At 46.3% G+C, this 23,248-nt stretch overlaps 2 protein-coding genes across 17 annotated transcripts in view; one reads left to right on the top strand and one right to left on the bottom strand.

The window, feature by feature from the left end:
• SLC36A1 (solute carrier family 36 member 1) overlaps positions 1–23,248 on the top strand; it is a 286,800-nt gene that overhangs the window by 62,382 nt on the left and 201,170 nt on the right. Inside the window, exon 11 of one of the 10 annotated variants that reach the window (XM_082455666.1) lies at positions 19,607–19,769. The exons of the other annotated variants lie outside the window; for them this stretch is intronic. Coding sequence (XP_082311792.1) covers positions 19,607–19,713 — 107 coding nt within the window. The 3' untranslated portion in view covers positions 19,714–19,769. Of the gene's footprint in view, positions 1–19,606; positions 19,770–23,248 lie in introns of those variants that run through there. 10 annotated transcript variants of the gene reach the window in all.
• Positions 5,727–23,248, bottom strand: part of FAT2 (FAT atypical cadherin 2) — an 87,026-nt gene continuing 69,504 nt past the window's right edge. For 6 of the 7 annotated variants that reach the window (XM_082455645.1, XM_082455643.1, XM_082455641.1 and 3 more), the window contains 4 exons: positions 18,843–19,284; positions 16,232–16,385; positions 13,190–13,647; positions 5,727–12,134 (listed from right to left, as the gene is read on the bottom strand). In XM_082455645.1, coding sequence (XP_082311771.1) covers positions 11,596–12,134; positions 13,190–13,647; positions 16,232–16,385; positions 18,843–19,284 — 1,593 coding nt within the window. In that variant the 3' untranslated portion in view covers positions 5,727–11,595. Of the gene's footprint in view, positions 12,135–13,189; positions 13,648–16,231; positions 16,386–18,842; positions 19,285–23,248 lie in introns of those variants that run through there. The other variant, XM_082455647.1, reaches the window with a different exon arrangement.

Genomic DNA, 23,248 nt, shown 5'->3' with positions numbered 1-23,248 from the left:
ATCTATGTTTCTGTTTTTGTGCCAGTACCACATTGTCTTGATTACTGTAGCTTTGTAGTATAGTCTGAAGTCAGGGAGTCTGATTCCTCCAGCTCCATTTTTTTGCCTCAAGACTGCTTTGGCTATTCGGGGTCTTTTGTGTCTCCATACAAATTTTAAGATGATTTGTTCTAGCTCCGTAAAAAATGCCATTGGTAATTTGATAGGGATTGCATTGAATCTGTAGATTGCTTTGGGTAGTATACTCATTTTCACAATATTGATTCTTCCAATCCAAGAACATGGTATATCTCGCCATCTGTTGGTATCATCTTTAATTTCTTTCATCAGTGTCTTATAGTTTTCTGCATACAGGTCTTTTGTCTCCCTAGGTAGGTTTATTCCTAGGTATTTTATTCTTTTTGTTGCAATGGTAAATGGGAGTGTTTCCATAATTTCTCTTTCAGATATTTCATCATTAGTGTATAGGAATGCAAGAGATTTCTGTGCATTAATTTTGTATCCTGCAACTTTACCATATTCATTAATTAGCTCTAGCAGCTTTCTGGTGGCAGTTTTAGGATTCTCTATGTATAGTATCATGTCATCCGCAAACAGTGACAGTTTTACTTCCTCTTTTCCAATTTGTATTCCTTTTATTTCTTTTTCTTCTCTGATTGCCGTGGCTAGGACTTCCAGAACTATGTTGAATAATAGTGGTGAGAGTGGACATCCTTGTCTCGTTCCTGATCTTAGAGGAAATGCTTTCAGTTTTTCACCATTGAGAATGATGTTTGCTGTGGGTTTGTCATATATGGCCTTTATTATGTTGAGGTAGGTTCCCTCTATGCCCACTTTCTGGAGAGTTTTTATCAGGAATGGGTGTTGAATTTTGTCAAAAGCTTTTTCTGCATCTATTGAGATGATCATATGGTTTTTATTCTTCAATTTGTTAATATGGTGTATCACATTGATTGATTTGCGTATATTGAAGAATCCTTGCATCCCTGGGATAAATCCCACTTGATCGTGGTGTATGATCCTTTTAATGTGTTGTTGGATTCTGTTTGCTAGTATTTTGTTGAGGATTTTTGCATCTATATTCATCAGTGATATTGGTCTGTAATTTTCTTTTTTTGTAGTGTCTTTGTCTGGTTTTGGTATCAGGGTGATGGTGGCCTCATAGAATGAGTTTGGGAGTGTTCCTTCCTCTGCAATTTTTTGGAAGAGTTTGAGAAGGATGGGTGTTAGCTCTTCTCTAAATGTTTGATAGAATTCACCTGTGAAGCCATCTGGTCCTGGACTTTTGTTTGTTGGAAGATTTTTGATCACAGTTTCAATTTCATTACTTGTGATTGGTCTGTTCATATTTTCTGTTTCTTCCTGATTCAGTCTTGGAAGGTTATACCTTTCTAAGAATTTGTCCATTTCTTCCAGGTTGTCCATTTTATTGGCATAAAGTTGCTTATAGTAGTCTCTTAGGATGTTTTGTATTTCTGCGGTGTCTGTTGTAACTTCTCCTTTTTCATTTCTGATTTTATTAATTTGAGTCCTCTCCCTCTTTTTCTTGATGAGTCTGGCTAATGGCTTATCCATTTTGTTTATCTTCTCAAAGAACCAACTTTTAGTTTTATTGATCTTTGCTATTGTTTTCTTTGTTTCTATTTCATTTATTTCTGCTCTGATCTTTATGATTTCTTTCCTTCTGCTAACTTTGGGTTTTGTTTGTTCTTCTTTCTCTAGTTTCTTTAGGTGTAAGGTTAGATTGTTTACTTGAGATTTTTCTTGTTTCTTTAGGTAGGCTTGTATAGCTATAAACTTCCCTCTTAGAACCGCTTTTGCTGCATCCCATAGGTTTTGGGTCGTCGTGTTTTCATTGTCATTTGTCTCTAGGTATTTTTTTATTTCTTCTTTGATTTTTTCAGTGATCTCTTGGTTATTTAGTAACGTATTGTTTAGCCTCCATGTGTTTGTCTTTTTTACGTTTTTTTCCCTGCAATTCATTTCTAATCTCATAGCGTTGTGGTCAGAAAAGATGCTTGGTATGATTTCAATTTTCTTAAATTTACTGCTGCTTGATTTGTGACCCAAGATGTGATCTATCCTGGAGAATGTTCCGTGCGCACTTGAGAAGAACGTGTAATCTGCTGTTTTTGGATGGAATGTCCTATATATATCAATTAAATCTGTCTGGTCTATTGTGTCATTTAAAGCTTCTGTTTCCTTATTTATTTTCATTTTGGATGATCTGTCCATTGGTGTAAGTGAAGTGTTAAAGTCCCCCACTATTATTGTGTTACTGTCGATTTCCTCTTTTATAGCTGTTAGCAGTTGCCTTATGTATTGAGGTGCTCCTATGTTGGGTGCATATATATTTATAATTGTTATATCTTCTTCTTGGATTGATCCCTGGATCATTATGTAGTGTCCTTCCTTGTCTCTTGTAACATTCTTTATTTTAAAGTCTATTTTATCTGATATGAGTATAGCTACTCCAGCTTTCTTTTGATTTCCATTTGCATGGAATATCTTTTTCCATCCCCTCACTTTCAGTCTGTATGTGTCCCTAGGTCTAAAGTGGGTCTCTTGTAGACAGCATATATATGGGTCTTGTTTTTGTATCCATTCAGCCAGTCTATGTCTTTTGGTTGGGGCGTTTAATCCATTCACGTTTAAGGTAATTATCGATATGTATGTTCCTATGACCATTTTCTTAATTGTTTTGGGTTTGTTTTTGTAGGTCCTTTTCTTCTCTTGTGTTTCTCACTTAGAGAAGTTCCTTTAGCATTTGTTGTAGAGCTGGTTTGGTGTTGCTGAATTCTCTTAGCTTTTGCTTGTCTGTAAAGCTTTTGATTTCTCCATCAAATCTAAATGAGATCCTTGCTGGGTAGAGTAATCTTGGTTGTAGGTTCTTCCCTTTCATCACTTTAAGTATATCATGCCACTCCCTTCTGGCTTGCAGAGTTTCTGCTGAGAAATCAGCTGTTAACCTTATGGGAGTTCCCTTGTATGTTATTTGTCGTTTTTCCCTTGCTGCTTTCAATAATTTTTCTTTGTCTTTCATTTTTGCCACTTTGATTACTATGTGTCTCGGCGTGTTTCTCCTTGGGTTTATTCTGTATGGGACTCTCTGCGCTTCCTGGACTCGGGTGGCTATTTCCTTTCCCATGTTAGGGAAGTTTTCGACTATAATCTCTTCAAATATTTTCTCTGGTCCTTTCTCTCTCTCTTCTCCTTCTGGGACCCCTATAATGCGAATGTTGTTGCGTTTAATGTTGTCCCAGAGGTCTCTTAGGCTGTCTTCATTTCTTTTCATTCTTTTTTCTTTAGTCTGTTCCGCAGCAGTGAATTCCACCATTCTGTCTTCCAGGTCACTTATCCGTTCTTCTGCCTCAGTTATTCTGCTATTGATTCCTTCTAGTGTAGTTTTCATTTTAGTTATTGTATTGGTCATCTCTGTTTGTTTGTTCTTTAAGTCTTCTAGGTCTTTGTTAATTATTTCTTGCATCTTCTCAATCTTTGCCTCCATTCTTATTCCGAGGTCCTGGATCATCTTCACTATCATTATTCTGAATTCTTTCTCTGGAAGGTTGCCTATCTCCACTTCATTTAGTTGTTTTTCTGGGGTTTTTTCTTGTTCCTTCATCTGGTACATAGCCCTCTGCCTTTTCATCTTCTCTATCTTTCTGTAACTGTGGTTTTTGGTCCACAGGCTGCAGGATTGTAGTTTTTCTTGCTTCTGTTGTCTGCCCTCTGGTGGTTGAGGCTATCTAAGAGGCTTGATGGGAGGCTCTGGTGGTGGGTAGAGCTGACAGTTGCTGTCTGGTCTATCTTCTTTAGTAAGGTATTCATTCAAATAATTTTCCTCCTTTAAAATTTGGTTTTTAAAAAAATTAAGCTTTTTATTTTGAAGTAATCATAGATTCACAGGAAGGTGCAGAGAAATAGGGAGATCCAGTGCACCTTTCACCCAGTCTCTCCCAGTGTTGACAGCTTGAAAACTATAGTACATTATCAAAACCAGGAAATTGACATTGGCACAATCCATAGAGCTCATCCTTGTTCCTCCAGTTATATATGCGCTCGTTTGAGTGTGTGCCTGTTCGTGTATGTGTGTTTGTGTGTGTAGCTCAAAGCAGTTTTATCACGTGTGGCTTCTTCTACCACAATCAAGATGCTTAACTGTACCATCACCACAAGACTCCTTCATGCTACCCCTTTACAGACACATCCATGCCCTGCACCTTCCCAACATCCCCTAACCCCTGGCAACCACTAATCTGTTTGTCCTTCATCTCTGTCATTGTTATTTCATGAATGTTCTATAAATGTAATTATACTCTATGTGTCCTTTTGAGTTTGGCTCCTTTCACTCAGTGTAATTTCCTTGAGGATCATTGATGTTGGTGCATGTATGAAGCGTTCATTCCTTTTCATTGCTGAGTAGTATTCCGTGGCATGGATGTACCACAGTTTGTTTATCCATTTACCCATTGAAGGAAATTTGCATAGCTTCCAGGTCTGGCTATTACAAATAAAGCTGCTGTGAATACTCATGTACAAGTTTCTTTATGAAGATAAGTTTTTATTTCTCTGGGATGTTATGTCAGGAGTACAATTGCTGGGTTGTATGGCAAGCCCATTTTTAGTGTTAAAAGTATTTTGCAAACCATTTTCCAGAGTGACTGTACCATTTTATATTTCTGTCAGCAATGTGTGAATGATCCAGTTTCTTTGCATTCTTGCCAGCATTTGGTTGGTGATGTTATTTTTTATTTTAGCCATTTATCAGATCTTGTAAATGTTTTGTTAGATTTATACCTAAGTATTTAATTTTCTTTGGAGCAATTGTAAATGGTAATGTGTTTTTTATTTCAGTTTCCACATGTTCATTGGTAGTATATAGAAATGAAATTTATTTTTGAGTGTTAAACCTGTCTTATGACCTTTCTGCACTCACTTTGTAGTTCTATGAGTTTTTGGTTAAAATTCTTGGGATTTTCTGTGTAGATAGCACATGTTGTCTACAAATAGAAGTAGTTGTACTTCTTTTCTGATCTGTATACCTTTTTTTTTTTTTTTTGTCTTATTGCACTGGCTAGAACTTTCAGTACTGTGTTAAAAAAGAGTGGTTCCAGTGACATCCTAGCCTTGTCCCTGATCTTACAGGGAAAGCCTTCAGTCTTTCACCTTTCAATATGATGCCAACTGTAAGATTTTTATAGAAGTTCCCCTCTATTCCTGTACTGAGAGATTTTTCTTGAAAACATTGAATGGCTTAATTTTGTTGAATGCTTTTTCTGCATCAATTGCTATAATCTTAAATTTTTTCTGTTTTCACTGGTCAATATGGTGGATTAAATGGATTCATCTTTGAATATTGAACCAGCCTAGCTTACCTAGAATAAATCCCACTTGGTCATGGAATATTTATATTATATATATATTATACATAATATATACATGAATTGTTTTTTGTTTTTCACTCACCCTGATATTTACTCTGACAAATGTAGGATCCAGAATGGTGCCTTTTTTTTTTTTTTTTTTTAAATGGCACAACTTTTTTTTTTTTAAACTTTGGGTTTATTTATTTATTTATTTATTTATGGCTGCGTTGGGTCTTCGTTTCTGTACGAGGGCTTTCTCTACTTGCGGCAAGCGGGGGCCACTCTTCATCGTGGTGCGCGGGCCTCTCGTTATCGCGGTCTCTCTTGTTGCGGAGCACAGGCTCCAGACGCGCAGGCTCAGTAATTGTGGCTCACGGGCCTTGTTGCTCCGTGGCATGTGGGATCTTCCCAGACCAGGGCCCGAACCCGTGTCCCCTGCATTGGCAGGCAGATTCTCAACCACTGCGCCACCAGGGAAGCCCCAGAATGGTGCCTTTTTATAAATGAGCAAACCATATGCCGTAACTGCAATTCTTGGCCTACGTGTACTTTTGCCTCAGGCCAGGTTCCCAGCTGCTACCGTGTTACCTAAAGGCCACATATGTTTCCTTAGGACGGAGTTTCTCAGCCTTGATATTATGTTCATTTTGGGCTGGATCGTTCTTTGCTGTGGGGACTGTCTTGTGCCCTGTAGGGTGATAAGCAACATCCCTAGTCTACCCACTAGACGCCACTTGCACCCTGCCAGTCATGACAACCCAAAGTGTCTCTAGACATGGTCAAAGGTCCGTGTGTGTGTGTGTGTGTGTGTGTGTGTGTGTGTTGGGGCAGGGGTATGTTTGGAAATCACCACCCTCTCCATCAAGAACCACTGCCTTAGTACACTTAGCCCCTAACTACCCCAAGCTGGGGGGATGTCTTTTTGTCTTGGCTATGGAACAAAGGTGTGTGGTCATGGATACTACGAAAAGATCTGCCTCTTTAATAGCAGTGATAAAATATCTAACATCTTCTAGACATTTACTATGCCAACCGTGCTAAGCACTTTACCTATATTATTTTCTTCGGTGCTCAGATCCAGTGAGGGAAGGTGCTGGTAATATCCCCACTTTTCAGACTGAGGCATAGAAGGTTAAATGACTTGCCCAAGATAACACATTTTCTATTACTATTATTATTATTTTTGGCCACACCACACGGCATGCGGGATCTCAGTTCCTCATCCAGGGATTGAACCCACGCTCCCTGCGGTAGAAGCGTGGAGTCCTAACCACTGAACCTCCAGGGAAGTCCCCAAGATCACACATTTTCTAAATGGTGGACCCAGGTCTGTGTGACTCCAGACCTCATGTTTTTGCCCGTAGGATTCACTTCCCTGCGACCTGATTGTGTCACTCCTCCCCTCACATCCCTGGGTGGACACAGTATATCTCCAGGCCCTGGTCTGGGCACCTAGCTCCTCCCACCTTCCGACCCCAAGATGCTTTCCCCGCCCTGTGCTCCACAGTCCCTCCACTCCCACCCATCAGAACTACCCAGCACTGCTGAAATACTCACAACCTTCAGGCCTTCCTCTTGGGCTGTTTTCTTAGCCCACCTGGCCCTTCTCCCTGTGCTCAATCTGAAGCTCACCTTTAAGACCCCGCTCCAATGGCTGCTGCTCTCTAGAACCTTCCCTGGCCGCTTCTGTCAGAATTTATGGCTTCCTTCTCAGTAATGCTGTAACACTGCTTCTCTGGTTAGCCTCCTCGCTACTGATGCTTGAGAGACGTGACTACTTGGCCACTTCCCCAGATCATGAGTTGATTGTGGTATTGATCGGATCGGGCTGAGTGCCAGTCTGTGGGGCTAATCATGTATCTGGAATTGGCTGGTTACTAAATTCAGTGTCATCTCCTTCAGGAGAGAATGGTGTCCCGGCCTGTGAGGAGTTGACATCACTCTATTTATTTTGAGTTTCCTGTCGATCTAACCAAGCACTTTCCTTGGTTGGACCTTGTAGGTCTGTTGAGGAATCATGAGAAAATTCTAAAGGCTTGTCATTCCCCAGCCCTGTCCTTGAGAATGATCCTGCTCTTCTTTCGGTGCCGCAGCCTGTGCCTCTCCCCAGGGTGGAGCTGGCAGAGTCACCGAGAACTCCCAAAGCCTGTCCTCAGATGCTGCAGCGTGGGCTGTTTTTCTGCACCTGGGCCCGGTGTCTTCGTAGGCAGGCATTTCACCCATTCATGGTGTGGCATCAGGAGGATGGGGCAGCTGTTCTCTACGGAACCAGCGTGGGCCCTGGGCAAGTCACTCCATATCTTAAAACTTTACATACTGTATCTTTTTTCCCCCTCTATCTTATAGAATCTCCATAATCTTCAGTCCACATGAGAGTGGTTTGGCTCTGTCTGCCCTTCTTCCACCCCCAGATACTCACTTTTTGTGGCTCTACCCCCAAGACCTGACGTGTGTCCCTCCAGAGCACTGCTCTGATTCCTGGAAGATGTATCTACCTTCTCCATAAGGCCTTGAGAAACTCCGTGTGATGGTGCAGCAGTGCAGGCTGTCCATCTGAGGAGCTGTCTCACAATTCCCTTGCCATTGGTCCTGGTGGATTACAGGTGCCCCTGGTGGATAACGGCTGCCCTTCCCCGTGGGACATGGTTGTGAGCCCTCGCCGCCCCCCCCCAGCCCCGCCCCCTTCCTAGCTGCTCTCCTCTAGCAATGCCCAAGGTTACCGTGTTGCTCTTAAGGCCCAGCCTCAGAACTGGATGCAGGATTACAAGGGTGGTCTGGAGTTGAGCCTTGGGGTTGAGCAGACATTCCAGCTGTTAACACCACTTAGAATTATAGTGACGTTCTTGGCCTCTGAACTCAGCTGGATCCTTGGACTAGTTTCTGCTGTTCTTCAGTCTTCTGATATCCTGTATTTATAACTGGTTTCATGAACCCAAATGTAAGGCATAGTTCTGGAGTCCGGCAGCCCTGGATTGAATCCTGACCCTGTCACTCATGAACTGGGTGACTTCACTTTGAGTCACTACTGTAAGTTACAAGCCACTTAATTTCTGGATGCCCCCTGTTCCTTCAGCTGTAAAACAGAGATGACAGTACTTACATGATGGGTTTTTGGTGAGGATTAAATGAGATAAGACATGCCAAGTGCTTGCACAGCACCTGTCATATAGCAAGTGCCAGTAGTGGTGGTGAGGATGATTATGGTGAACTGTGTTTCCACCTGGGTCAAGTCAGGAGGCCGAGGTCTGGGTCTCTGCCTTTCTCTGCCACTGTCATGCTGTGTCAGACTCAGGACATTTGGAATCAGAACCCCAGTGCCTTGAGATGCGAGGATTTCCCTGAAAACCTTCTCTTCTGCGGCTCTGCTTCTTGGTCCCAGAGAGCCCTCTAGTGGCTGATCTGTGAAGGTGCAGGCTCAGGAGGACAAAGGGAAGGAGGGGCCAGGTGGGGAGAGAGGTGGGCTGGGTGGAGAGAGGCTCCCCATCCGGGAGAAGAGCATGTGGTATTTTAGGGAGATGCCAAGGCTGGTGTCAGACCTGAATGTGGTCTCACTGCTGTGAAGTTCTACCTGTGGAACTTCGCACAAACCCCTTCTCCTCTGCAGGCCTCAGTGTGAGGAACATTGAGAACAAAGATGGACTAGATCCGTGTTCCCCAGAGATGATTTAGAGGGCCTTAGACAGTCATTTGGAAAACCAGAATGTTTATGTATCTTCATGTGTGCTACAAAAAATAGGAATTTTCAGATCTTTTCTTTTATGGATATTATCCTTTTAAGGTGAATAAAAACATTTTTTAAAATTAAATATACTTAAAAAAATTAAGTAAATAATAGTACAGGTGCTATTCTATCAGGACAAAAATCATAAAAGTGGTAAGCAAAGCAACAGAAATTTGGGCAACACTGGACTAGGTTATTTGTGATTTCCCGTACAGTTCTGATAAGTTAATCCTATTTGTATGCTACCCAGTATTGTTCCCTAGCATAATGGTCACCAGTTATTGTTTATGCTGCTATAAGCTCTTTGAACTTATCCCTGAGAATAGGGATATTATTTACTCTTCATTTTACTGAACAGTGAGAGGCCCGGTCATATCTGCCTGAGACCACGTTAGTGTGTAGCAGAGCAGGTTTGGAACCGAGCCCATCGGACCCCAGAGCCACGGTCTGCTGTGGTGCCTCCCATGGACGTGCCTTCTCTGCCCACCTGCACTGGGAGCCTGTCGGCAGGGACTGGACTGTCCAGTCTTGGTGTTGTAGCCTCAAGGCCCGCACGGACCAGGTTGCCTGGTGACATTCATGTCCAGCTGGGCTTCGGGGCGAGCTGTGGAGCAGCACCACAGGCTGACTGTGGGCATCAGGAGGCTGGCCTCCCAAGACCTGCGATATTGTCCCCTCTCCCTGACCAGTGCGATGTGTTGCCAAGGGTGCTGGCCGGGGGTCAGCAGTCCTGAAGTCTTGTCCAGGGCCTTTCATTCACCTGCTGCTTAGCAGACATGTCCACTAACTATGCACAGTTGTATCCGAACTAGAGTCCTTTTTTCCAAATAGTGTCCTGGGCCCTTCTCCCAGAGGTTCTGATTTTGTATGTGTGGGCCTCAGAGATCTGTATTTTAGCCATTTTGCAAGGTTTGAGAATCACGGTGCTTAATGACCTCTGGGGTCCCTTCCAGCCCCCAAATCCCACGAACCTCAGCTTGGAAGGGCCTGTAGACCTTTGTGACCTTCCCCTGACCAAACGGCCTAAGTGACACGGAAAATAACAGTAAAAAAGATATTTTATTGTTAAAAAAAAAAACAACAACCACAAATGACCAATGAAACCAGGCATCCCATCACTCACGCCCACAGTCGCCCGCACAGCCATGAAACATGCACACAAACACCCTGTCACCCACACAGCTCCCTCTTGCTGGAGGCAGCAGCCCTGTGGGTGAGTGGCTCTTGCTCTTCCTTTAGACTTTTGTCTCCAGAAGCAACACACATGAAAAGGCAGTGGACCGGAGACAGGGATTGGCAGGCGAGGGAGTGGCAAGGCCACCAGAAGTCTCTGGTCCCTACCACTCCTGGCTACATATGTTCTGCACATGTGTACACACGTACTATACGTGAGCGCCCACACGTGCAGACACGTGCCCACAATGACCCTCCATGCATAGGGTTGAGTCGCTGCAGGTAACACTTGGATTGGCAGGCCTCTGAAACAGAGGGGCAGGAAAGGACACTCCTGATGTCCGGCTCCCTGCTTCTCCACCCTTCCCTGCATAGGAGTTCTGACTTCCTTGTGTCTAGGGAAGAAAAATCCCTTTGGGGCAACTCATCCAGACAGCAAGGTTGAAAAGTGCCTAAGAATTTTTTTAAAAATGAAGAATGATGTCCTTCTTGCCTTTGGCCCAAAGTGCTTGCGAAACTTGGGCTGACGAACCCAGAGTTCCATGAGGTCTGAATTCTTTAACAAAGACGGTTCAGGGGCTGCACAGATCCTGGCAGGCCCTGGCTGGTAGAAAGTCAGACTTAAAGAGGAGGCTCAAGGTGCTTGGAATTAGATTAGAGGAGTGGGACCTCCAGGAGACTGAGGCCAAGTGATGCTCCTCGGGAACCCTTGTCGCCATGGTTCACTGTCTTATGCCCGATGCCTAGCTCGGTGCCTGACGTGGAGCAGACTCTGCAGCGAGCATGTGAGCGAGGCAGGCAGGGCGCACAAGTGACATGTGGTAGCTGCTCCCCTGCTGCTCACCTCTCAGCCCCTAGGAGGACACCCCGTTGCCCTGCAGGGTCAGTGACCTTGGACCTTGTCTCTCAGCAGGTGTGGTGCTTGCCTGTGAGGCATGATCCCACCTCAGCCTGCAGAGTGCAGCAACGGGCAGGTCTAAGAATGTGCCCGACAGGCCCGTTCAGGCCCTGACTCCCTGGGGACTGTCAGGGAGACGCACACTGCCTCTTACCCATCCCAGGAGTCAGTTTTTCCTGGGGTTTCCAGGGTAACGGCTCTGTGCACACCCTTTCTGCTGGGGGTCCTAGTCCTGTTTCTGGAGCTGTACCCTCAGCTTCCCTTCATCCTCAGGGACTAGCTGGGGGTCTGGAAGAGCACATTTCAAGATGTGGCAGCCCGGACTGGGTATGGGGGCTTCCCTCCCACTTTCCCAGCCACGCTCAACTCGCTCCCCACCAGACAGGGGAAGGCGCCAAGTCCTCGGCCTCCCCCTTGCCTCCGTCTGAGGACAGCTAGAACATGACCTCCTCGCAGCTCCCATAATCACTCTCCACCATGTCAGAGCCCTCATAGCTGGGGGGGGCCAGGGGCTGGCCCCGGCCCGTGGGATGCCCGCCCCCCACCTCGCAGTCGGCGTAAGAGGGCCCGGCCCGGCTGAGGCGCATGCTCACCCCCTTGTAGCCCCCTTCTGCCAGGCGGGGCCCTGGCCCTCCCGCTCCCTGCTGGAACTGCGAGTGGTAGTAGCTGATAGCTGTGTACTCGTTGAGACAGGGGGCCAGCAGGTGCTCCCGGGGACTGGGGGGCCGTGGGGGGATCAGATCTTCCAGGTTCTGGTTGCTGTAACGGGGTGGGAGAGGTGCTCGCTTGTTTCCCATCTCCAGTGGGAAGGGGAAGCCCCCGTAGAGGCCAGTGGGGTCCGGCATCACAGCTGGGTTCCGGTGGCAGCGAGGCGATGGCGGCAGAGGGCCGGGGGTCCCTTCGGAGTGGGGGTATTCCCAGCGTTCCTTCCTGGAGTAAGTTGGGGGCCAGACTGTGGCTCCACCTGGGTACACTGAAAGGGAACAGCAAGATAGGGTGAGCTCTGAGTTTCCCTGGTGAAAGTTCCAACTGGCCTTAGAGCTGCTCTGCATGACTTAGCATGTGGTAGAGATGGGCCGAGGAGTCGGTGGGTATGTGGCCCGTCTGTGTGTGTTGTCTCTGGCAGCTTAGATTAATATCTAGAATCCAATGGGGCCAAGTTCAAAGCCAGAGGTTTAACTCAAAGCCAGCCCATCTTGTAAATTTGTGCCCCTGATCCAAGGGTCAGTGAATAAGGGAAGAATCTGAATGGCTCCATGCATCCCACCCCCATTCCTGGAGACAGCAGCTCTATCCCAAGTCCTACTGGTGAGTTTTTTCTCCTTAATTGAAGGAAACAAACATATATTTTGGACTAGGAGGTGTGATGGCATCTATCACAGAGGGCGATTAAATGAGATGTGGCTTGGAAGGTTGGAGATCAGGCATCCTTGGTCCTCCCTCTGTCCCTGCTACTGAATAGTTGGGTGAGTTAGAATAGGTCACTGTGTCTTTATGGGTCCCAATTACCCTACTGTCAGAAAGAGCAAATACTTGTTTTGACTATTACTGAATAAGCCAGAAAATATAAAGTGCTTTACAAATTCACCTCCTTTTGAGCCAAAGATGAGAGGGGGTGAAGGTCCCTCCTCTGGGTCAGCCAGGTCTGGCCCAAGGCTGCTGTACCTCTAGACTGGGCAACCAGAAGCTTGGACGACTGCCTCTCTTTCCCTTTCCAGAAACGCATAAATATACAGGAGCCCCCTTTTCACCTCAGGGATCCTACCCACCCCATCCAGGGTCTACAGGTTTCTGCCATGGACATCAATCCTGTGGAATGTCTTGGAATTTAGAGGAGTAGATCATGGTACAGTGGGATGAGGCCCAGACTCTGAGTCCAGAGGCCTGGGATCTGGTCCAGCCCACTAGTGCACCGTGACTTTGACCACATCCCTTCATGGGCTGGATGGTGGCTCAGATAAGGGAGTGTTTCAGTCTATTACCCTGTTCCATCAATCCCAGAGGCTAAAGGCCTGTGGCTGTACTGACCCATCTCCTCGCCTGACCAGGTCCTCTTAATGATGGCCTCATTGTCAGAGTGGGAAGAGACCACCACTGGCGGAAGTCTGGGAGGCACGCTGCAGACCATTGGCCGTTGCTTAGAGCTGGGTCCAAAAGTGACGAGTTCATTTGGAGCTGAGGTCTTGCTGGGCTCCACTTGGTTCAGGTTGTTGCAGACGCTTGTGCTCAGGGGGTTGAGCTCAATGGCAGGTGTGGCTTGGGTGTCAACACCAACACTCCTGGCCAGGAGGTCTGGGTCTTCCATGGCCACGGGCTTGTGGGACTTGCAACGGCGGCAGTAGAAGAGAAGCCCAGCAGAGACTATGACGATGACCAGTAGGACCACTATGATGATCAGAATCTCCTGCTGTCCCCAGTCCCCCCTTTTGATCTCAGGGGTGACAAGACAGTGTCCTTCTGAGCAGCCCCTTGATTCCATTTCACACCTGCAGACACAGAGAAGTAGTCAGGGGACTGAGTCACTATACTGCCCTTTCCATGTCCCCTCTTAAAAGATGTATAGGATAAAAACCCCTGCACTCAAGCCTGCCTCTCCAATTTCCCACCAAAAAAAAAAAAAAAAAAAGTAATTATCACACATATCAACACATCAACTTCAGTTTCACATCATCCTCCACCAGTGAGGCATGAGACTCAGCAATACCCTTGTTCATGACCATTCGAATCTAGGCTCTGGGCAAGTCCATTATGTTCCACCCGTGAGATCTAGGCACTGGATACACTGCCTACAACTGAGGTCAAATTTCCAATCATATACTGCGGTAGAGGCAGCCGGCAACCTAGCTGTCCTTCGGGTCAGGGTCCCAGATACAAGTCAGCAGTCACCCAGCAATGGCAACCAGGCGCCAGTATTCCCTCTGTCCCTCACCAGGAGGTTGCAGGAACCCAGCATGGCTCCACACAGACCTTCCTTACACGGGACACCTTTCTCAGAGAGAACACATAGAACCATATGACCTCTCAGGTCACCTTCAGCTTGGCTTTCATTGGTGTGAGGCTCCTAGGAGACTTCTATAGTCAGCTTTACCTACTATTTTTTTTTTTTTTTAATTTTTATTTATTTATTTATGGCTGTGTTGGGTCTTCGTTTCTGTGCGAGGGTTTTCTCTAGTTGCGGCAAGCAGGGGCCACTCTTCATCGCGGTGCGCGGGCCTCTCACTATCGCGGCCTCTCTTGTTGCGGAGCACAGGCTCCAGACGCGCAGGCTCAGTAGTTGTGGCGCACGGGCCTAGTTGCTCCGCGGCATGTGGGATCCTCCCGGACCAGGGCTCGAACCCGTGTCCCCTGCATTGGCAGGCAGATTCCCAAGCACTGCGCCACCAGGGAAGCCCTATTTTTTTTTTAATAGATCTTTATTGGCGTATAATTGCTTCACAGTACTGTGTTAGTTTCTGTTGTACAACAAAGTGAATCAGCCATATGCATACACATGTCCCCATGTCCCCTCCCTCTTGAGCCTCCCTCCCCCCTCCCTATCCCACCCCTCTAGGTCATCGCAAAGCACTGAGCCGATCTCCCTGTGCTATGCTGCTGCTTCCCACCAGCCAACTATTTTACATTCACTAGTGTATATTTGTCGATGCTACTCTCATTTTGCCCCGGCTTCGCCCTCCCACCCCATGTCTTCAAGTCCATTTTCTATGTCTACCTCTTTGTTCCTGCCCTGCCACTAGGTTCATCAGTACCATTTTTTTTTTTTTTGGTTCCATATATATGCGTTAGCATACTTTTGAGGGACATTGGGAAAGGCTCCCTCCATCCCACGTGAGTCCCAGTGCCTGAAATTTCACCACCAACAGTTTGTCCTTTGGGTTATACGTTGGCCTCCCCAAATTCTCTTTTAAAATGCAAACACCACTTTCAGCCCAGGAAGTGTCCCCTAACACAATGGTCCCCAACCTTTTAGGCACCAGGGACCGGTTTCATGGAAGACAATTTTTCCATGGACCGGTGTGGGGCGGGGATGGTTCAGGCAGTAATGTGAGCGATGGGGAGCAGTCAGGAGCAGCAGAGGAAGCTTCGCTCACTCACTCACCACTCACCCCCTGCTGTGTGGCCCGGTTCCTAACAGGCCTCGGACCGGTCCTTGGCCGAGCGTTGGGGACCCCTGCCCTAACACATCTACTGGATGGAGAGAATCCCCTGCTGCAGAGTGAGGCGCACAGTGGGGCTGGAAATGCCAGGTGCTGAGAGAAAGGACTTGGATCTTAAACACAAGGGGGAGCCTTGGACAAGCCCTTTCCTTCTCTGGGCCTCAGTTTCCTCATCTGTAAATTGGGTGGATGGACTATATCATTGGATCTCTTATGCGCCCACTGACAGCAAGGGGGTCCCTTGGGAGCTTGTTATAAATAGAATCCTTGGCCTCCTTCCTTGGAGATTCCAGTTTAGTTGGTCCAGGAATCTGTATTTTTCACAAGTCTCCCTCATGATTTTTAAAGGTTTCCAAGTTGGGGAGCCATAAAATGAGAGAATTGCCAAAGCCTCTTTACATCTAGGATTCTAGGGATGATTCTCCTTCCCTTACAACCCCCCAGGCCAGCATAATACAAGGCACAGGTAGCTAGTGGTGGGGTTTGAGACCCACAGCAGTGCCTGTATCAAGTGGAATCATTACCCCCAGGCCGCTTTCTGGAAAGTCATGGTCCAGAGCAAGAGAATAAGAACTTTAGCTACTTTCAGACTTCAGCAAAGATCAGAACTGCCCGAGGATCTGGTAGGAAGTGCAGATTCCTTGGCCCCAGCCTAGTGAGTCCAATTCAGTAGGTTCAGAATAGGGCTTGGGAAATCTGTCTTTTTAATGAGCACCTCCCCTTCCAAGGTGTTCTGATGCAGGTGGTAGGAGGGAGAAGCCTTGACACGTGGAAAAGGCCAAGAAGCCAGGTAACCAGAGCACTCAGCCCCTGGCTGCCCATTGGCCTCTCTAGGGGTCAGAGTGCAGAGGTCATCCCCCAGTGGTGCCTCACTCAGGGAGAGGAAGCAATGGCAGGGGACCTCTCCTGTGCTTACCTGTCTCCCATGTAGGGGTGAGGGCAGATACAGGGGGCTTCTTCAGCGGAAGAGATGCAAGTTCCACCTTCCAGGCAGGGCATCGAAGTGCAGTTCTCCTTCCTTTGTTCACAGTGCTTCCCGGAGAACTGTGAGGGGCACGTGCAGACATAGCCTGGGGAGAAGGGCAGGGCCATGAGAGAGCACGCTGGTCCAGTAGCCCCAGGGGACAGGTCCTCCAGGATGGAGGGGGACCTCGTGTGTTTGCAGATCCCAGTGTTCACACTTAGTTATTGAGTGCCTCTCTCTGCCACATGCACCATGGTAGGCACTGGTGCCCTGCTGGACAAGAAGATTGGATCCCTGCCCTCAAACAACTTACAGACTACAGAGAATAGGCATCTAAAGGATAATAATGGGTATCGTCATCCTAGACAACAGTATTTATTGTAATCGTTGTTCTAAGAATCTTCATGTATTAGTTCATTTGATCCTCCCGACAGCCCTGAGATTGGTTACTGATATTGTCCTCATCAGGGACAGGTACAAGTTGATGGCAGGTCAGGAAATGAGGCTCAGGGAATGCATGACATTTGCTCAAGGTCACACAGCAAGCAAATGGTAATTTGGGGGTTCAAACTGAGACAGTTATAGATAACATCAGTATATTAGTAATTATCATAAAAATTAGTTTTATTGAAGGGAAGCGTTGGGGGAAGGAGTTAGCCTAAACTAGGCACCAGGGGAGGTTTCCTGGAGGAGGTGATATTTTAGTTGAGACCTGAAGGATGAGTAAAAATTAGCCAGGCAAAAAGATAGAGGGGCAAAGATGAAGATGTTTCAGGCAGAGGAGAACGTGTGCAAAGGTTTGGAGGAGAGGGTGTGGCATGTCACCAGGGTGGACCAGCAGGTGGGAAGGGCCAGGGCATAGGAGCCACAGGCAGGAATTAGGAATTGGGACTCCATCTGAACAGCAAGGGGAAGCCACTGCAAGATTCCAAGCAGGAAAGCGCTGTGCTCATATCTACATTGTATAAAGATGTCTCTGGTGCCCTGCTGGAAGATGCTAGTGGAGGGAGAGAAGCAGGAGAGCAGGGAGGTGGCTGGTGCAGAAGAAAAGAAGAGAGGTGGTGGGGGCTGGTGTCAGATCAATGGCGGTGGGGATGCAGAAGTGATGGACTCCTTGGGTATCTTAGGTAGAAATGACAGTATTATTTGTCAGGCAAAGATTAGAAAATGGGAGAATGCCAAGTGTTGACAGAGATGTAGGTGCCTAGGAATCTCACACACTTGCTGCTGGAAGTACAGACTGCTGCGGCCATGCTGGATAGCAGTCTGACCCGATTTAGTCAAAGTAACTATTTGCATATTCTGGGTATGTGAATTCCATCTCTGGGTGGTGCGTATGTATGTGTGTATGTGTGAAAAGTTCTCACATAGGTTTGTAAGATGATGTGGGAGGATGTTCAGTGCAGCATTGTTGACGGGGGTGGGATGTCCATTGCTGGGAGAGTCCAGAGGGGAAAGGTAAGTGCATGCACACCTTGGAGTACTGAGCCGCAATTAAAAGCAGTGAATAAGAATTACTTGTGACAGCGTGGATGGAAAAGTGTAAAACATGATATACCAGTTATATAAGTTAGAAATTCAAGCATGTGACAAACAGTTCTTACATTTTGAAAGAACTCATTTTAAAACTTTAAATGTTTGCCTATGGGTTTGAGGAAGGGAGAAGGCAGTGGAGTATAAAGGGCAATAAGAAAGAGAAACTGGGCTTCCCTGGTGGCGCAGTGGTTAAGAGTCCGCCTGCCAATGCAGGGGACACGGGTTAGAATCCTGGTCCCGGAGGATCCCGCATGCCGCGGAGCAACTAAGCCCGTGCGCCACAACTACTGAGCCTGCGTTCTAGAGCCCGCGAACCACAACTACTGAGGCCTGCACGCCTAGACCCTCTGCTCCACAACAAGAGAAGCCACCGCAATGAGAAGCCCGCGCACCGCAACGAGGAGTAGCCTCCGCTTGTCACAACTAGAGAAAGCCCGCACACAGCAACGAAGACCCAATGCAGCCAAAAATAAAATAAATAAAATAAATAAATTTAAAAAAAAAAAGAGAGAGAGAGAAACTTAGCGCGCACCAATGATGACACTGAGATGTGTGATGACTTCAGCCTTCTACATCAGAGGTCCCCATTTGTACACTTCCCCCATCCAAAAAAAAAAGGAGAAAGAAAGATAGTTCTTGTTGAGGGAGAAAGAAGACTCCTGGCCTCCCCTGGTGTAAACCTAGCAGATCCCAACTTGTTACTCACCAGACAGTAAGAGGAAGAGGGGGATATTTCCACTGAGATCTGCACCCTGAGCATGCCTCTCGCTTAACAGCCCTGTGACCCTGGGTGAGTTCCTTTACCTCTCTGGGTATCCCTTACGTAGCCCAGTGGTTTCCTGAGCTGTAAAATGGAGCTTTAATGGCTCTCTTCCCCGCTCCCCCCCACCCCGCTCCCTCCCTCATGGGACTGTGGTGGAGGAATCTGCTCGGTAAACTCTACGGTGATACACGATTGCTAGTTCAACCTGGCAGGGTCCTCTGTAGAGCCTCCTGGGATAAGCCTCGGGGTCAGCCCTAGCCTTACCTGCCCCGCGGGTCTGTGAGCACTTCCCACCGTTGAGACACGGGTTCTGGCTGCACTGGTCACTGTGGAGGCAACACTGGGTGAGGGCCCGCCTCTCCAGCATGCCCGCCACCTTCTTGCCATGGGCCAGCAGCTCCAGCGCCTCTCCGTTGATCATGACAGCATCCAGGCAGCCTTCGAAGCCCTGGGAGACATTTGGGAAAGAATGCAAGAGGACGAGGCCACCCAGAAAGAGGTCCCTTTCAGGCCTCAGACTCCAGCAGTTCTCTGGGAGCGCAAGGGAGGTGTTGGCTGCACTGTCAACCGACAGGTGAACAGAAGTGTCTGTCTCCTCCACCAGAACGGAGTGCCACTCTTGGTCATTCACACGAGACTGGGAGGAAAGGTTTCTGTAGAAGCCACCTGGGCAGTGGTATTCCAGCTGGAGCACTCCATCGACCAGCTGTAAAGAAAATCCAAATGGCCATCAGCAAAGCCAAGAAGTATTTATAAAAATCCCTGCTCAGAAGCTGCCAGTGCAAAGAATGTTAGTTTATTTTCACAGGTAGGAGGGGTAGTGTTTGGTGATTTTCAAGGCTGTTTTAGACACTGTATTTATAGAGTGTAGAAACCCTCAAAGTGCTCTTCTATGGTCTCATTTGGCCTTCTCCGCTCTCCATGGGATGGCCTGGGCAGGGATGATATCTCCATTTCAGAGATGAGGAAACTGAGGCCCAGAGATGCCTTGCTGATCAAGACCCTGTCTTTTGGATTCTTCTTCACAGGCCTCTCCAGTATTCTATACTCCTCAGCCTTCAGGGATACCAGAAATCTCCCTCTCACCCCAACTCCCTTACTCAACAGTTCAACAGTTCTTGAAGTGGGTCTCTAAGATGATTTCAGGGCATCTACAAGGTGAAACTATTTTCATAATAATCCAAGACATTATTTGCCTCTTCTACTCTGATTCTGTCACAAATATACAGTGGTGATCTCTAGACATGCGCCATCACAACAGATAAAGGCAGAAGTAGGTACGAGCCAGCTAGCTTCTATTAAGCCAGATGTAAGAGAAATTTGCAAAAATGTAAAACAATGCCACTCTTTTTTTAATATGGAAAATGGAACAATTTTTCCTAAAAATATGGAAACATGTAATGGGTTTATGTTAACATGTAATGGGTTTCTTGTTATTTTAAAACTTCTCAGTTTTAATTTCTAATAATGAAAATGCCAATAGCTATTACCCACATAAACAAAACTTCCCGATGAGCCTCGATTATTTTTAAGAGTACAAAAAGTCCCAAAATCAAAAAGTCTGAGAATCACTGGGTTAGAACATTTTAGTTCCCCTCACCCTCAAGAAGTGGGACTACTTGTGGCCAAATAGTTTTCCTGTCACTCTGGGTTAGGTAGCGCTTTCTCTGGGTGAAATGTGAAGATCTAACCCAGTGTTTTCCAGAAGTTAGACATTTGTACACCATCTTCCTGATTTTTGCCCTGGTTGAATTCTACCTATACCTTTATTTCCTTAAAAAGAAAACAGTATTATTACAGTAAATATAAAACCAATATAACTTGCCATTAAGAAAAGACAATGACAAAAATAAGTACAACTTATACAAAACATTGTCATTAAATCACTCCTTTCACTTACCTAGGACCACAGATCTGTTGATCCCTCCATCTTTTCACTGTCTCTCCCCTCTGTAATGTCCTCATTCCTCTCCTTACCAATCTTAAATTCCATAACCAAATTCCTGTCCCTGTTTTACTTGGTAGAACTCACTTGGCAAATACACAAATCCGGTAAAATCCAACTCTCCCTCTATATATAAGTATCATGGAGCTGAACATGGCTGGAGAAAAACACACAGCTTTTGCTTATTGGTCTCCCTTTAATTTCATGACCATGAGTCTCAAATGAGCCCTTCATGCTACCCAATGATCGTACTATCTTGCTTAGTCCCCTCACTCTCTCAGATGACTATTTTCACAACTTCTCTCTCCTCAGACCCTTAATGCCTCTCTCCCCATCCTCGCTCTCAGCAATCAGATGGAAACTTCCAGGCACTCTCACCATCATATCTGTCCACGTTGTCCAAAGCCAATCTCTCCATTCATGCACTAGATCCCACCCCACCCCGCTTACCTCCTAAAGGACAAGATGCCACTGACTCTCCTTTCTCCTTCCTACATCTTTGTTCACTCTCTACTGGATCATCCCAGTCATCATACAAACATGCTGTTATTGTTCTAATCTTTAAAAAAAAAAAAGTTTTCTTGAACCCACTTTTCCTGCCAGATAGCACTTTCTTTCTTTGCTTTCCCTTTGCAGCAAAATTCTACCCCCACCCACCATGACACTGAAACCACTGGTGTCAGGGTACTCAGCGTCCTTTGTGTTGCCAAATTCAATGATTGATATCACTTCCCATCTTACTTGACCTCTCAGCAGCATATTACGCAGCTGATCACTGCTTCCTTCTTGATACACATCCCTCATTTGGCTTCCCAGATACAATACTCTCTTGGTTTTTCTCCAACATCACTGGTTCTATCTTTTCATTCTCCTTTATTGGATCCTCCTCTTCCCCAACCTCTCAGTGTTGGAGTATCTCAGGGATAAATCCTTAGTCTACTCTCTTTTCAGTCTACACTCTTTGGTGATCTCCCCAGTCTCATGGCTTTGAATACTATGTATATGTGGAAGAATCCCAGATCTTCATCTCCAGCCCAGACCTTTCTTGCTAGATTTTGTTTGTCCAGCTCCACTAGTAGGTCTAATAGTCATCTCAAGCTCATATGTCCAAAACGGAACTCCTGGTCATCCCCCTTCCCCAACCTGCTCCACCTGTATCCTTGCCCGGGTCTGTTGGCAGCAACTCCATTCCTTCAGGTTGCTCAGGTCAATATCTTACTCCTTGCTTTCTCTCCCAGCCCTCATTCAGTTCATCAGGAAGTCCTGTTGACCTTACCTTCAAAATCTCTCCAGAATCTGAACTCTTTTTCCCAGTTCCACTGTCATTCCCCTGATCTAAACTGCCATCAGCTCTCACCAGAATTACTGCCTTTTGGCTGGGTCTTTCCACTTCCATCCTTGTTCCTCTAAAATCTATTCTCAACACAGTAGCCATGAGGACCCTTTTTGCATATGTCACACCATGTTAATTCTCTGCTCAAAACCTTCTAATGCCCCCCACTTTGCTCAGAATAAAACTCAAAGTCCTTAAATAGCCTATGAGACCTTTATAGATATGACCCCATCCTATTACATCTCTGACCTCAACTCCTGCTACTACTGTCCCCTTGTCACTTCACTCAAGTCATATTGACGTCTGAGCTATTCCTTAAACATGCCAAGCAATATCCTGCCAATGACTATACCCTCTACCTAGAATGCTGTTCCCCCAGAAGTCTACATGGCTAACTACCTCACCCCCTTCAAATTATTGTTCAATTATCACCTCAATGAAGCCTTCCCTAACCACCTTATTTAAAATTGCAACTTCCCACAAAAGGGCAGAATGCAAGCATGATCTCCTCCACTCTGGCTTGGTAGACAACATAGCAGTTAGAGGCTCGTCTTCATTGTGGGAGAAAAGCAGCTATAATACAGAATGTACGAGGCACCTTCAAGATGGTGGAGGAGTAAGACGTGGAGATCACCTTCCTCCCCACAAATACATCAAAACTACATCTATATGTGGAACAACTCCTACAGAACACCTACTGAACACTGGCAGAAGACCTCAGTTTCTTAATCTGTAGGACAAGGATGATGACAGTCACCACCTTACAAGGCTCTTTCGAGGACTAAATGCTATAACACAGGCAATAAGGTGTCTGGCACAATAAGGGCTCAGTACTTTCTTATGACCACTCTAAAAGGATGAGTCCCATTTTCATAGATAAGTAAATCGAGATGTAGTGAGATCGAGGCTCTGGCCCAAAGGACCGAGTGCCTGAGCAGGGATTCGAAAATGGGAGCTCAGCCATGCACATGTGCTGGTCACAGGCACCTGACATGAACAACTGGCTCTCTTCAGTATATTTCCCTATAGCATTTTAATTTATTACAATAAGTATCTGTCATTTTTATTAAAAAGAACCCCATAAAGCTATTTTCAGAATTTAGAATAATATAGCAGAAAAGGGAAAATATAAAGAAGACTGTCCATGAAAATCATAACCTCCAGGCTTATGATTTATTTGAGAGCTTTAAAAACACAAAAGGACTGTGACTCTAGAAGAGAAATATTCTGCGGGCTGCATCTCCTGCACACCACCCTGCCCTCTGAGCAGCTGACCTCCGCGAAGGTGCTGCTGCAGGGCTCCGCGGTGCAGGTGGACAGGTCCACGAGGCTAGGGGTGGACAATAGTTGTTACTGTGCCCCTCATTCTTCTTTTCCTTTTGGGACACTCCC

The sequence above is a fragment of the Balaenoptera physalus genome (genome assembly GCF_965194825.1).
Source record: "Balaenoptera physalus genome assembly, chromosome: 3".
NCBI lineage: Eukaryota > Metazoa > Chordata > Mammalia > Artiodactyla > Balaenopteridae > Balaenoptera > Balaenoptera physalus.
This window is presented reverse-complemented; position numbering and strand designations above follow the sequence as displayed.